General features: G+C 45.0%; 1 protein-coding gene across 2 annotated transcripts in view; it reads right to left on the bottom strand.

Moving 5' to 3' along the window:
• The window catches only part of NCKIPSD (NCK interacting protein with SH3 domain), an 86,922-nt gene extending 70,825 nt beyond the window's left edge, over window positions 1-16,097 (bottom strand). For both annotated transcript variants that reach the window (XM_053377931.1, XM_053377932.1), the window contains exon 1: window positions 15,783-16,097. In XM_053377931.1, the coding sequence (XP_053233906.1) occupies window positions 15,783-15,953 (171 nt within the window). In that variant the 5' untranslated portion in view covers window positions 15,954-16,097. The remainder of the gene's footprint in view (window positions 1-15,782) is intronic.
• Window positions 16,098-16,316: the final 219 nt, after the last annotated feature.

Raw genomic sequence — 16,316 nt, 5'->3', positions numbered from 1 at the left:
TATGCAAGACTTGAAAGGGTGATAGATTACATGCTTCAAGAGTGACTGGCCTCAAGAGAGTATGTAAGATGGGCACTGTCAACAGACTGTTTAAGAGGGGAGAACTATTTCCTGTTTGAGGCACCTGGGATCCACCTGCATGATGGGTGGATCTGATGACCACTGGCAAAATCCTATTTACAGAGTTTCCGTGAGGCAAGCCACAGATCAGCTGCTGCTCTACCACTTGCCTTGCTCTTTCCAGGGATCCCTCAAGCTAAGGTGGGAAGCAGTACCCTGAAGTATTGCTCCTGTAAAGGATAGGAGAGAGATTCTCAGCTTCCATCTGCTGAACGGAAGTGAATGCCTACTTGGAAGCAAGCAGATTGGCTGGATGTCTCAAGGGGCATGATAATAGCTATAGCTGCAACCAGGGCACTATGCAGTATGTTCTGTGCTCAGAGCCAGAGTACCCTACATCTCAGCCACAACACAGGCATTTTTCTTCTAGTATGCCTCAATTATCTCTGCTGTTACACAACATGTCAGCAAATGCTAATCATTTCAATTAGTACCAATGGCAACTGTATTTCTGTTTAGTGCTTTCCATTCCAATTCAGCATATCATGGTTTCGCAGACATTAATTCCCAATCTCACGAGGAAAAGAAGCATTATTGAATTTTTATTTTTCTAAAATAAGATACTAAGATGCATCCGTCAAGTAGTCTAAAGACCTCTAAGGGAGCCCAAATTGAAAATTAGACACATTCACACTTACCTCTTCAAACATCAGTGGACTAACCTAACATTAACTTCAGCAGTAAAAGCACATTTCTGAGTGGTCTGTACTGCCTCTGCCATGTGCACTGAATCTATCTTTACTCCCCCTCCCCAATATCAATTGAAGTCCCATTCATATTGCCTTGCATAAAGAGAATACTTTCAGCTTCCTATCTTTAAAAAACCCCAACAAGTACATGTGCCCAGAAAAATGCAAATGCAGAACTTTCTATCTATCCAGAAACCCTTTAATTGTTTTCTAACATGTATCCCCTGCATGCTTGAAACTTCTGCTAGGTGCTTTTTGTGATAATTTAGAACCCACCTGCTACTGAAAAAGGATAAATCTGCAGGGCAGAGTCACTTCCAGGGGTAATTATAGCAGTAAATCAGACTGCTAGCATGAACACATCTTTCAAATGTGCAGATACTTAAAAAGGACATCAACCCATTTCCCCATTTCCAAAACGTGCAGCATTCCAAAACTCACAAGGTGGACTTCACCCCTCTGGTTGAAGACAGAGCCCAATATGAAAAGAATTCACATAGATAAGCTTGGCTTCATCCTTGCTTTGCAATTTGGATGAGCCTTGCAAACCATGAAGCTCACTTTTACTCTTCTCCATATGCTCCCCGTGATCTGCCTGTTTCATTTTTTTTAAGTGCTGCATGCACATTTACACCCTCATTATCTAGAAGTTATAAAGTGCAAAGCTGTTCTGAATGTGAGGGTGGGTGGTCTTGGTGACATCGTGGTGTAGTGGTTAAGAGCGGTAGTCACGTAACCTGGGGAACCGGGTTCGCGTCTCCGCTCCTCCACATGCAGCTGCTGGGTGCCTTGGGCCAGTCACACTTCTTTGAAGTCTCTCAGCCCCACTCACCTCACAGAGTGTTTGTTGTGGGGCAGGAAGGGAAAGGAGATTGTTAGCCGCTTTGAGACTCCTGAAGGGGAGTGAAAGGCGGGATATCAAATCCAAACTCTTCTCTTCCTCTCTTCTATGCCAACCAATCAGAACCATGTATGGTGGCCTATGCTACAGACTTAAAATAACCTTTTTCTGAGCATAACCTTTAAAGAGAAAGTGTTTGGAGTGAATACAGAGTGCTTCTAACCCAGCCCCACAGCTCTAGACTGGGTTGAAACCTGTTTTAAAATGAATCTTCTGCAACAACTACTTAAGGGAGAGGTCAACGTGTGTGATCAGGGCAACACTAGATGACAGATGTCATCACAGCAAATTCTGTAAAGAGGTTTACACATCCCTAGCATGCTCCAGTGCTATGCTGTCTGAATAAGTGAAGAGTTGTTTGTGCAGAGGCGTCGCCTGATAGAATGTGTGAACAATGGATTGCACAGTCAGCCCTGGGCTGCCAACGTCACTCACACTTGGGAATCCAAGCGTAGTAGTCAATTTTACTCAGTACCAAGGATTCAATTTATTTCTGCTCAAAATGCCAGAAATGAGCACAGTCTATCCAAATTCACACTTAAAAGGTCCAAAAATCATTAGCTTATAAACTTTAATTACTATGAATGGTGCAAAAATGGGATTTCCAATAAAAATACTGTATAGCTATAGTAATTAGTGGAAGCTAACTATAGCAACTGATCAATCTAATTTCAAATAAAATTCCAACTGAGTACCTTTGCTATTCTAACAGGCAGAAGGAAATATCCCCCTCCCCTCCATTCTGGTTTGTTGTGGTTAATACGTTTTTCTTGCTTTCAGCCAAAGACCATTACAACCACCACAGTACCCTTATTTCAAAATACCTCCCCCCAAAAAACCATTTCAATGTCCCCTGAAAAACTAAAAACAATTAACAGCATAATAGCCAAATATATCAACGAGTTCAGACTACACATCACCATGGCAATAAACTGCCAATATTTTTGGGTTTTCCTTGAATTCTTAGGGCTGCCAAAGCATACAGGGAAGTTCCAGGTTCTGAGAAAGTATAGCTCTGAATCCCAAGAAGCTGGAGGGCAAACAGAGGAGGGCTGTTACTTTTCAAGTGTTGCTTGGGGCTGCTTCTTCTTCTTTTTTCTTTTTTCTTTTTTGGAAGAATCTGGCCAGTCCCTGCTGGAAACAGGATTCTAGACTAGATGGACTTTCAGTCTGACCCAGCAGGAAAAGGTACCAATTCACCTGCGTTTTTCTGCACACATTCCTTTTACTTTATTTGGTTTATGAACAGAATTGCACAATTGGGAAATTGTTAAATACCACTCCAAGTGGTATTGTGCTGTAATTTTACATCAAGGTATTGCTTGTGGTACCCCCATTCCACAATCAGTCAATACATTGTGTATCTGTAGAGTTTCCTAAGGTGGCAGAGGATGAAAGACTTGGTAATTCAGGGCAACCTTGCAAACCTTTGTAGGGCTAGCCCTGTAATCTGTAGAAAGAAGACAGGAACTGCAAGTCATAGGGATGTTGCACTTACCCTTGCCTGCAACTAAGACACTACTGCAGCTGTAGTAGATCTCTCCCAGTGGCAGTCACTGGTGGGAGCAGTTTGTGCCTCAAGCGTTTCTGGATGCACCCTGTCTGAAATGGCAGAGAAACTCTGGCAACAACTCTAGAGGCAGAGAACCATCAAGTGGAAATGCATCTGCTGCTCAGAAATGTGGGGCAACAGGCCTGTACAGCCACTGCAATGAATGCCACATGCAAAGGCACAGCAGGTCATCTGGCTGCAGAGGCTCGTGAAGCCCTGTGGCGCCTCTTAAGTGCCAATGATCGTGACACTGCTTACAAAGGCACAGGGCTCTGCAGATGCTGAAAATCAGCTGATCACCTGTGCCTGTGTGGGCAAAGGAAAGCAGGATGACTGATCGTCATTGTAACGTCAGAGAATTGACAGATGGGTGGCTGTGCCCATCTGTGTCAAAGCTGGTCCATGGAGTGGAGGAGGTGAAGAACTGGCCTAACAATCAGATCCCGTGTTTCAGAAAAATTCATGGAGAACAGACCTATCAACAGGTATCAGCCAAGATGAGTCAATCAAACTTTCAGGTTCAGATACAGTATCTCTCTAAATATCAGTTGCTAGGGGGCCAAATACCCTTCATATGAACTCCAAAGCATCACCTGGCTGACAACTTTTGACAACAGGGTGCTGGACCAGGTAAGTCTTTGATCTGATCCATCAAGGGCCTTCTCAAGAACACCCCCCCCCCAAATAGCCCAATCCTGCAGTTCAAGAGCAAGTGTGGTAGATATTTAGAGGAACTTTGGCTTGCTTGAAAACCTTGTGGCAGGCACTCTGGAACACAAAAACAAATGCTTATCTTCACAATTCTATTAAAGCAGCAGTGTTATTCCTATATATATCCTCAGCAGTATGCTGTGGGTGTGAATTTCACAGACTGCTTGTTGGCAGAGTATTTACTCTCGATTCATTGCATGCCAGGTTATTCTTGTATGAAGACAGGGAGAAAGGGAGCCTCAGCTATTCTGGCCTAGAATATTTTAGCTCCTCTGTTCATATCTCCTTTCCCAACCCTGCCACCCCAACTGTTAAACTTTCCATCAACATCTTTTCAACGTTTGCTACTACATTTTGTATCATTACTTTTATCTGTAAGGAATTGAAAACTTACCAATAACCCAGGTGATGCATTTTCTGCATTCGTTCTCCATTTGTTTAGTCTTTCCAAATAAGCTATTCATTTGTAAAACATAATATGATAAAGGGCTGTCACTTTCAGAAGAGCTTCCTCCAGTTCAAGCTGCTGCTTTTATCATCCTAATAACAGGAGACCAAGGCTACACCTAGCTATCTTTTAGCTATATATAATATGATGTCAATATTAAATATTTCCATGCATGGAACAGCTGTGCAGAACCACCATTGAATAAAGCCTGTGCTGTATCTTAAATGCCAAAGTAAGAGAGACCACAGATCTGTGACTGAATCTTCCATCTTTTCAAATTTTGCCAAATAAGAGCAGCCATCAGAGCCAATCTGGATTGGGACCATGGAGCTGGGAGAGCAAGTACCAGTGGTTCCCCTAAGCAGAGACAGGGGCCTGGGGCTGAAAGACAAAGGAAAGTAGTTGTAAGTGTGCACAGAACAGGAATGAGTGTACGTATGGAGTACCGTACTTGCTGCTTGCATGACATACAACTTAAGGTTCTTCCTTTAACGTGAAATTTACGTGATTTTTTTGTACATGTGTGAATCTGTAAGAGTCTGAAGTCTTAAAACTAGAGGTTTTTTAATGCTACAATTTCTTGTTTTTAAAAACAATTCACAGAATCACATGAGCCATCTCTAAAGTAGCAAGATTTAACATCACTGTGGCTTTATAATACTTATATACTGCACTTTTACGTGTTGAAATCACTTTACATCAGCCCTGTAAAATGTAGGCCATTTTAATTATCCCCCACCTTGCCTCTTTGTTTTGTTCATTGTGTGTCATTTGGTCCAGAAGTATAGTAGGCATACAATTTTGAAATGCAGTATTGTGCATTGGCCCAAAGGGGTGGGGTGGGGGCTAACACAGAGACTGAGCAGTTTATAACAACTTTGGAATGTAGCCCATTATTATCACAGAGTGCAGATCAAGTAAATCCATGGCAGGAATTTCAATGGCTCAAGGAATGAGACAACCCAGAGGCTACAACTGAAGTCACAAGACAAAGTATATAGTAAGAGTAAGAGTAAAAGAGAGAGAAAAAATATGGTATGTAGAAAACACACACACATTTTTCAAAGGGAAATAGACCCGACCAAATGACATACACATGCAGCACCTCACTCCTAACGCCTTCTCTCACGCAGCGACCCCTTTCCCTCCTCCCACATGTAAACACAAAGCACTGTTCTCGTTCTCTCTCTCTCTCTCACACACACACACAACACACACTGGCCACCTACATCCCTTATGAAGCAGATGCCCATGCCAAACCTTATACACGTACTGAAAGGACAAACCCTCAGTTTTAGAAAAATAGGATTTTCAGACTTTGTAAATGCTGGACAAACAAGATGCCTTAGCCGTGGTGCTGTTCCTATGGCTCTATAATAAGAAACAAAATATAGCACTGAGATTCAGTGATAATCACTAAATCTGACATTTAGAGAATTCTGCAGAAACTGATAAAGGAGCTTATCGAAGAAAATATTTCGTAAGTATTTACTACATTGGAGTTCCAATCCTGTACACACGAACCTGGAAGCAAGCCCACAGAACACGGTGGAATTTACTTCCGAGTAAGTATGAGCAAGTTTTTGCAGCAGGACATCAGGCCAATTCTGCACATAGCTCTTGTACCCTCAGAGGAGGAAGGAACACCACCTGGTCTTACTCAGCTTCACCTGATCTAAGACTGTTAAATGCCTGCCTTTGCAATTTTAGCCACAGTCACTAAGGTAGTTATTTTTGCCCTCTTTAGCACTGTAAAGCAACAAAGGTTTTAACTGCCAGCATAATAGAGCTGTCAGAACTGAGCTTGATCCTCAGAGGCTTTGATTAAGGCAGGGAGATCAGAGCAAGGAAGAAGCTACAAACCTTGCTATAATCCATGGGCAATGCCTTTGTTTTCTCTAAAGAGAAGACTCGAAATTAGACTAATAAACTAGGAGAACAGCTCCTTTTAAAATTGGCATTGCAGTGGTACCTCCTTTGTCACAAAAATCCTCTAGTCCACTGAGAGAGGGAGTATTAACTCCATTGTACATGGCTTAAAATAACCCAGTATTAATCACACTAGAGAGTGAACCTAGGCAATTAAAAATCCTATTCCCAGACTGGAAGAAGGGTCCAATCAAAAGCAACAGCAGACCTTCCACACCATTTCACTGCAAATTCAAGTTTAGCACACTGAGAATACAACTGTAGAAATCTAGCCACCAGAGCAAGGAGACATGGGTTGGGTAGGGAGCACACAGTCCCATGGCTAGCGTTTTGTAGTTGCATTCTCAGTGTGCAGTGCAATCCTGTCCACTTCTACTCAGAGGTCAGTCCAATAAAGGTACTCTGAGGTACACAGGTACAGTCCAAGACTTACAGTGGCATGCTTTATGCTAAATAGGTTCCCTTTTAACCATGGTTTGCAAACCAGGTTCATGTTCTGGTTTCAATCTATGCTTACAGGGGGAACTCCGGTAGCATTAACCATGGATAAGGTTAGTCCAAGATTAACCCTTGAACTTGGTCAATACTGTTGGGGGAAGGACAAGAGAACTCACACAAGGAAGGATGCAACGCTAAAGAATGGAAGCAGCGTTCAAGCAGCAAACCAGCCTGAGCACGTGAACACAGGCCGTTCCAATGAGACCTCACTGAAAGCAGGAAGCCACCTAAACAGAATGGCTTGTGTTTTTTTAGACTTGCGCACTTCCTCAGCTCCTAGAAGGAGAAACCACTTTTGTCCAGGAGGCCGACCCTCTGTGGGCCACCTCTGACAAGTGGGTGGGGTCTGCCCACCTGCCAATCACCTGGCTTAAGGTGGACCCAATCACTGCCAAAAGCAATGGGGTGTGGAAGAAATGCATTCAGCACTGAATTTAAACAGTGACAACTGCAAGCCCTGCTGCCAAAGAACAACTGGGAGGGCAGAGCTGAGAGTGTCATCCCAGTTGTCCCTTTGCAGTGAAGCATGCACTCAGTCCTTTTTAAATTTAGCACCAAATTAAAGTCCCACTGCTTTCAGCAGGGATTGGATCCAGCACCAAATGAAACCCCACTGCAAAAGAACATTTGGGAGCACAGTTGTTCCTTGACCACCACGGAGGGGATGGAAAGAAGCATGGGGAGGCTTCAAAGTGCAGAGAGGGAGACACAGTTCCAACAGAATATTTACTGTTTCTCCTTGCTGAGCAAGGCACATTCCAACAAAGTAATCTTGCTCCAGCCAAGGAGCAACAGGCAGCCCATTTTCTTTGAAGTCCCACAGTTACCTGCCGCACACCTGATTTCAGGTGTAGGGCAAGCAGTTGTGGTTTCCTGGCAGGTCAAGTCTGGCCTGTGAACTGGAGGTTCCCCACTCCTGAACTGCTTCTTCTGTTGGCCATTACCCTTAACCTCCTGCCCTGACTCATCTGCTGTGTTCTCATTGCTCTGTCCTCACCACTCATCCTTTCTACAATCAGCTGCGTGGAATGCTCAGAGTTTGACATGAAATAAAAGTCTGAATTAACCTGCCACAATGAAAATCCACAGTGCTCAAAAGATAGATCTGATTCATCCATTGGTCCATGGCTGTCTTGCTGTTGACATATACAGCCCTAAACAACTTCAGGCCAGGGTACCTGAAAGACTGCCTGCCCATAGAAATAGACCACTTCAATCATATGAGATCTTACTTGTAGCAACAAGTCCTGTGGGCTCTTGTGCCCTTGCATTTTGAAATGCTCTTCCTTCTGCCATACTTCTGTTATGTTTTACAGATCTTTAAAAGACATATTTCTTCTCCCACCTTTTCCCTGACCACTGCATTTGGTTGGTGAAGCTGGAGCCCTATACCTGACAATTGTGACTTGTGTTTCATCCATTATTACAATGATGTGGCATGCGTGGTTTTATACTGTTCTATATTCTGAGTTTTGTATGCCACTTAAGAGATTTTTTGTGATATTAAGCTGGTAACAAGTGCTCTTAAATAAAGCCACAGCAAGGGAGCAGTTATGTGTAGCAAACCATATGTAAAAGAAGCTCTTTACATGGTTCATATAGATTAGCCATGTCAATGCAACCCCCCCCCCCATTTTTATTTATTTATTTTTGCTGGAATTGCACTGGCATGGCTGGAATCCATCCAACCTGCCTGATGAGCTGCTCATGGTCATGTTGAGCTCTACCCATGTAGCTGTGCTGCAACTGGTTACCCATGTGCCTGCTTGCACGTATGAGGATTTCAAAACAGATTAATATTTCACAGACCATTTCCCGCAACTGAATAAACAGGCTACAGTGACAGCTGAGCCAGTCTTTTCCTCATCTCACTCTCAGAGACAGAAGACAACAGTCCTACAGTAACAGATAATAAATTGTTATTTTTTTTGTCATGATTTCAACAGCAGAGATAGAGGCAATATTGTTCTCACTTTCATCTTTGATGACAAAGATCCTGTACAGCTATAGTGCAATCCAAACCCTTATGGTCTAAAAGCTGAAACTTGGAAGAGATCCAGATTCCCATTAAGTGATTACATGTTTTACTATTAAGATAATGTATGGACTGTTTAACCTAACCATAAGGCCCTCATTTGTTACATTGGGCTTTCTTTCCTATTCAGCAACTATTCACTTCCTTGACACACAGAATAAATCCCTTTCTCCTGAGGAAGATTTTAAATTGATTTTTTTTATTACTTCATATAAAACTTCACTCTTCTATCTACAATAAATTATTCTCTGCCTCAGATGAAAGCTTCCATTGTAGCCACCACACTTTTTTTGCTGTTCGCAACCTATTTAAGTATCACTCTTACACTCTTGAGATCTTCCAACAACTGGCATCCTCCTGTTTAGTCAGACACTGTGAAGTTCATAGGCTGGTTTTCCTACCACAACATCTGCTTTGCATTAAACTATTGGCAGCACTAACTAGGGACTCTCAAGTAACTCCAAGCAATTAACCAGATGATGCTGTCAGGTGCACTTCTCATACCTCTCAGCTGTAGCACCTGTTCGAGTCATTGTTCCCTACAGTGTAGCTGACCTCAGATCCTGTATCCAAAACGCTAGACACTAAAGGCTTGCTTACATTAAACTCTCCCATTATCATTGCAGCTGAGTAAGAAGCAGTTTACCAGATCTTTGTGGTGTTGACACAACTTCATGGAAGCTGCTGTCCCGTCCCATCCCCATGCGAGGAAAGACGCTATGGATGCAAATTCAAACACGCAAATTCTGTGCCCAAGAACTTAAAATCTGCATCATGAATTTAAACACATTTCCTAGAAGCAAGGCTGGCTTAAAGGGACCTTTCATTTACCACTATGTCCCTTTCTACATCTGTGTTCAAACTTACAATGAATATAATAGCCACACAGTCAGGAAACGAGCTCAAGGTGACTCAAGCCACAATTTCAAGGGGAAGGCAAAAAAGGAAGCCCAGCATCACTGTTAGCTTCTTCGGTTCAAATATGTTGTGACAAATCCTGAACATGAGAAAAACAATTCACCAAAGTAAAACTGAATTGGACTCTTGCATGAATTAATTTGGCATTTCTTACTGAAGAGAAAGATGGTAGGGGATAAGACAAGAGAAAAGATGGATTTGGACGTCTGTTCCAGGTAACCTGTAGGGACAGGGATCAATAGGTTCACTGGGTACTAAGCCTTACCAAGTATGCAATTGCAGCTGAAATCAACCACCCTTCGGTGTTCTAGGTTTCACCAGATATGGCCCTCAAATTCTCAAGCTGCTCTTTACAACCAGGTCAACAGTAAAACCCTAGATGTGCCCCATTTTGCACTGAAGCACTATAAATTCTGTAGTTCCACAGAACAAAAATAGCTTGGCATACCACTAAGCTGGAGAAAACTCACACGGCCTGGCAGAACATTTTCTAAAACAAAGCTGGTTGTGCATTTTGCCTCTTGAAGCCAAGATGTGACAGAAGAACTCAAAGGAAACATGCAGGTGGCATTAACAGGTGTAATGCCTTAATTTAAGTCAGAGATCCCACTTCAAATTACATTATTTCAATTGCCATGCTGTGATATCAGTTCATAACTCCCACTGGGAAGTTCCATCAGCTGAGGGAGGTTTTCTTCCGCTGACTGTAGCTCTTGCAGCATGTGGAGTTTACCTGGAACCTGACTGCATTATTAATGAAGTTCGCTGCTGGGTTACTTTTTGCAACAGTGATTCTCATTGGCACCACACATCCTCTCTCGTCTCAACACACTGTCACTTATCATTTGATGCAATGTTCTTGCAGCGAGCGTGGCAACATAAATTACCTTTAAGCATCTTGCTAATTAGCATCAATGCACTTATTAAATGAGACTCAAGAACAGACAGCTCTTGAACCCTTAAGCTACTCTTTGGTACATGGGTTTTCTATAAAAAATTTGGTTCATTTCCAAATACTATTATTGGCATCTTCGATCCATCAACACTTGCATCACCACCAAACTGGAAGCAATAGACGTACATTGAAAGTTAGAAAGCAGCTCAGAAATATTTGGGACAGAGGTTGCCGTCCTACAGTCACCGAGACACTGGAAACCTCCTGCTCAGATCACTGTAAACAACCAGAACACTGTCTCCTAGCAATTGGAAGCCTTGGGCTCACTAGGCCTAGCTATGCTACAGCAATTTAAAAAATAAACCTTGTTTTGATTGAAAATCAATAGATGGATAACTTAGCAAATCCTTGAAATCAGTGGCTAATTATTCTACAATACAGGATGCTACGATTAGGCTAGCTAAACTCCACTGTAAGTACCTACCAGAATGAACTCATGGGAGAAATGTCTTTAGGCTGGTGTGGGGGAAAAAGTCACAACTAAATTAACAGCAAGTTATTGAACAACCAGAAGAGCTAGGTTTCTGGTGCTTGAACACAACAAAAGAGAAAATTGTGTGTTATGAAGAACAGAGCATGTGCTATAAAGGTAAAGGGACCCCTGACTGTTAGGTCCAGTCGCGGACGACTCTGGGGTTGCGGCACTCATCTTGCTTTACTGGCTGAGGGAGCCAGTCATGTGGCCAGCATGACTAAGCTGCTTCTGGCTAACGAGAGCAGCACCATGCCGTTTACCTTCCCACCAGAGTGGTACCTATTTATCTACTTGCACTTTGATGTGCTTTCGAACTGCTAGGTTGGCAGGAGCAGGGACCAAGCAACAGGAGTTTACCCCATTGCGGCGGTTCGAACCACCAACCTTCTGATTGGCAAGCCCTAGGCTCTGTGATTTAGACCACAGCACCAACCACGTGGGTAGTGCTGTGGGTAAAACCTCAGTGCCTAGGACTTGCCGATCGCATGGTCGGCGGTTCGAATCCCCGTGGCGGGGTGAGCTCCTGTCGTTCGGTCCCAGCTCCTGCCCACCTAGCAGTTCGAAAGCATCCTGAAGTGCAAGTGGATAAATAGGTACCACTTTATAGCAGGAAGGTAATGGCATTTCCGTGCGCTGTGCTGGTGCTGGCTCGCCAGAGCAGCTTCGCCACGCTGGCCACGTGACCTGGAAGTGTCTACGGACAGCGTTGGCTCCCGGCCTCTTAAGCGAGATGAGCACGCAACCCCAGAGTCGGACACGACTGGCCTGTATGGGCAGAGGTACCTTTACCTTTACCAACCGCGTCCCTGAGTATGTGCTATAGATGCTGGCAATTTAACCTGGAAAGAAACTGATCATCAAAAGCATAACTCATCAGTTGGGAGTTCACTTCTCTGGATTGCTCAAAAAACAAATCCTCTTTAAAACCAATACAGAGTATCCCTAAACCAAAAGGGATGAGTTAGTCCACTAGTTATTTTTCTTCTGTATACAGACAAAAAGATGGCAAAAGATGGACTCAAAAATGCATTTTAAGGTGCTGGAAGAAGAAAATGCTTGCTAAATACAAGTTTGAGACACTAATCCTCAACTGTGAAAATAAAGAAGTTTTGGAGCACCCTTTCTTACTGCATGCATAGACAGGGGATAGGCTGGCAGTTTGCTCCATGAGAGGCATTTATGTCTCCCCAGGGAACTCAGCATCTCCCTATGGAAGGCGCCACATACAACTTTTTTTGTGCAGTTATTTCTAAAAATGCTTGAAGCTATTTCCAAAATGCCCTACTCCTGTTTGGCTGAATTTGGTTATTAAAAAAAAATACTGTTCTCTCCCACCCTCACATCATCAATGAAGATCGCACCCCCAATGCAGTCTGATCCTTTCAGTTTTTTGATACAAAACTGGAATACTGGCATCGAGCTGTTTGCAGAGGTCAGTGTGTAGTCTACTGTTTTGAATGTATTCTGCTCCCTGTTCCCCTGCACACTCTCTCGCACACACTCCTATAATCATGCACCAGGCAAGGTTGAAAAAACAAATGTTTCAGGTACATTCTGACAGGACATTAAATTAATGACAGGCTCCAGACCAATATCCATTATAAAGCAGTTGCCGAAAAATATTGTATGATGAAAGCACAACTTCCCTTAACCAGTCATGGTTGTCCCATTTACTTCAGAGCTCTTCACACAACATAATATAAAATGCTACCCGTGAAGTAAGGAGCATGAATTAATATGACTTACAAGTTCTAGGTCCACATCAATGTAAATAAGGAGCATGGGACAGCAGACAGGGCTGGTTTGCATCAGCTCCAACCCCACATATCCACTTTATCCAGCCCACAGAGGTGTGTGTTGGCAGGATGTGGCAGGGCTTCTAATAGGAAGGGGCAAGGCTTCACCATACTTACACTGGCCCCATTTTTCTCTTGGCAGACAGGCAGATACCGAAGCAAAAGAGGCCTTTTCAAAAATAAGCAACTGAAACATAGGGAAGCCTGAACAGCACAAAGGCCAGTGCTTCTGATGAGTCATGGACCTGTTTTAAGACACAATTTCTTTAAAATTTGCACACTAATTAATTGCCTATATTAAGACACAAGTGTGTTCTGAACATTATAGGGCCTTGTACACATGCTGTGGGGGTTTGGGAGGGAGGGAACTGGGGGATTTTTGCATTTTCAAAAATTTGGAAGCTTCATATGTGCATATTACAATGAAGTATGTTGCATGCTCCCATCATTGAAAGAGGGGAGTGTTTCTCCCACTGCAAATGGCAAGTGTGAGGGAGGTTAGGACAGTGGTTGGGGTTAGAGACTTATGATCCGCTTCTTCCACGCCTGTTCCAAAAGAGGCTACCCCCCACCCCAAATATGGGGGAGGGAATCAACGATGCAAGAGTAAACTATGTGACAAACATCACCTCTAGTTTGATTCTTAAGTAAGTAAATTATAACTATTAAGCACAAAAGCATGGTTTCTTTATGCAGCTGCTTCAGGCACAAGTTCAAGTTTCTAGCATTAGAACTAAATGCTTTAAGCCAAGCTGTGTTTGTTTCAAAGCAAATTCACATTTCAATGTTTATGCTATCCCTAGGAATTCTCCACTAAATACACCCTCACACTAGAGAGGAGGGTGTTATCACTCATCACTCTGATTCCTATTTGGGCTGAAGCAATCTGTTCTTTCACTTTCCATAATTGCTAACATGTCTGACTTGGCTATAATTACTGCCACTATTGTTACAACATTTGCTCAGGCTTAGCCGTCTGGCCCCTTCATCAGTAGTTGGACAGGCCTGTTATTAGCCTCTCTCTATTATAATCCACATTAGAAGGAGGTTTGAAACCACTGCTGCTGCTCTCTGCATTCAGGGAGTCACAGTATTCTCAGTAGACACAGAAAGCCAGCTTCAGAGATACTTTCTAAACAGCTGCCTGATTTTGTGTGTGTGTGTGTGTGCGTACACACACACACACACACACACACAAATGTATACATAAACATCAAGAAATACATGCATTAGTCGAGCTCTGAATCCTTTGTAATGGCTATCATCCAACATAGGCTCCCTTTGGGAGTAACTGCCACATAGCTTTTCCTTTCCCTTTTCAGCATTACAAATGCCTTCACATTTCATCCACATCAATACACTCGAGCTCCAATGCACTATATATTCTGCACATGGAGATCAGGTGTGAAAGATGCGTCATTGGATTTGCAAACACTAGAGATAAAGGGAAGGAGTGTGTGTTAGCTTCCCCCCCCCCAATCAGTTTCTGAATACAGTATACCATGAATACCTTGGGTTGTATGCAACTCACCCCTGGAATGTGCCCACATTAGAGCTTGACTTTCTAGTGTGAAAGTTAGGACCAAATGCATGTATCACATCCCTTGGACAATGAGAAGCAGGTGTAGGATAAGCATCTTAGGGTGCACCTCATCTGATATACTATCCCATCTTTCATTCTGCACCTGTTTCTCTTCCTTGCTACTTGAGCGAGACTGCATTTTTTCATTTCTCCCTATGTACCAATCCCCATCAGTTTCCATCTCACATAGTGATATTTGGAAGTAACGAGAAATGCCCCCCCCCCTTTGGCACACTAGGAGCAGATACTGATGTAAGATTGCAAAGCGTTCTTTGCAAAATATTCTTTTTATTTTTAACCATTTGCCTGGCCCAACTATAAGAAATCACAGTCAATTAAAGTGCATCGCAAGAGCAATACCAGGCCACTGAGGGACAAACCAAGGACAAACATCCGCAAAAGAGCTTTGAAGAAGACCTGAAATGGAGAGGTGCTAAGTGACACAGTCACTACTAGGAAGCACTGTAAAGTGAGGCTTCCTTTAGCAAGGAGACACTCTCTCTATCCCAGAGTCACCTTCAAGTCTCACGAGTCTTGTCATTTGACCCCTACCCTGTCAACACACCATGTGAGACACGCCAAGCAGCCCATCTCCTCGGAGCAGGCCCTGCGCCACTTGACACAACTCAAAGCGGCACGGCATCGCCGAGACCCAGAGGCCAGTGCCGCCTAACTTTCCAGAAGGTGCGCGCACCATTCTCACCGGGTGCCCAGCAGCTCTCTAAAGGCAGTAAAGCCCCCGGGGGTGGGGGACGCTTCCGCCCCTTCCTTCCACAGTCCCGAAGTGCTTCTTCTGTGCCCGGAGCTGCACCCAGGCTACATAGGCGGCACTAGGAAGCCCTGGCCAGGTGCACCTTCCTGCCCCATGGACCTGCGCAGCGACAAAAAGGTGTGCGCGGGAGAGCGAAGCAGTCGTAAACACGAGCGGCGCGCGAGGCAGATCCGGACCGGCCTCCTTCCCTCGAAGTTATGGGCTGCGCCTGGAAAACCCCCCAGGACCAGATGCGTGCCTGTGCTTTGCACACCTGGAAGGGGGGGGGACACGGGCGCAAGGCCCACCCCCCACCCATGGCAGACGGGGAGCAGCAGCAGGAGAAGGAAGGGGCCGGAGCCCCGCCGCGCACCCCTCGAGGCAGCCGTCCCCGCCGCCGCCTCCCTCGCCCCCCTCCTGACCTGTAGGCGCTGCAGGTAAGAGGCCGGCACGTAGCCCGTCTCCCCGGAGCCCGCCCGGGTCACCAGCCACCAGTGCTGGTTGCTCCGCTCCAGCAGCAGGAAGGTCTCTCCGGCGCCGAAGGCCAGGGAGCTGGGCTCGGCCGAGCGGAAGCCGTACAGGGCCCGGTACATGGCGGCCGCGAAGGTGGGGCGGGGTGGGGGGGAAACACACTACAGGGCAGCGGACCCGAAGGGGACCCTCCGGTCAAGTGCCAGCGCCGCCTCCTCCGCCGCTGCCGCCGGCTCCCGATGCAAAACACGGCTCCCCAGGCTCCGCCCCCGCCCCGGGCTGCGTCACCCTCGCCGGCGATGTCAGCGCGCAGCCACGCCCCCTGCCGAGCTCGCGGGGCTGCGGCGCCACCTGCTGGGCTGCCGCTCTATGAGGGAGGCGGGAAGCGCGGCCGGCGGCGGAAAGAGCAACAGCGCCCCAAGCGGCTGCTGCTGCTGCTGCTATTGGGTCAAGTTGTCCCTCGCCCCGCCTTGGGGGAACGTCTC

The sequence above is a fragment of the Podarcis raffonei genome, chromosome 2 (genome assembly GCF_027172205.1).
Source record: "Podarcis raffonei isolate rPodRaf1 chromosome 2, rPodRaf1.pri, whole genome shotgun sequence".
NCBI classification, from domain to species: domain Eukaryota; kingdom Metazoa; phylum Chordata; class Lepidosauria; order Squamata; family Lacertidae; genus Podarcis; species Podarcis raffonei.
This window is presented reverse-complemented; position numbering and strand designations above follow the sequence as displayed.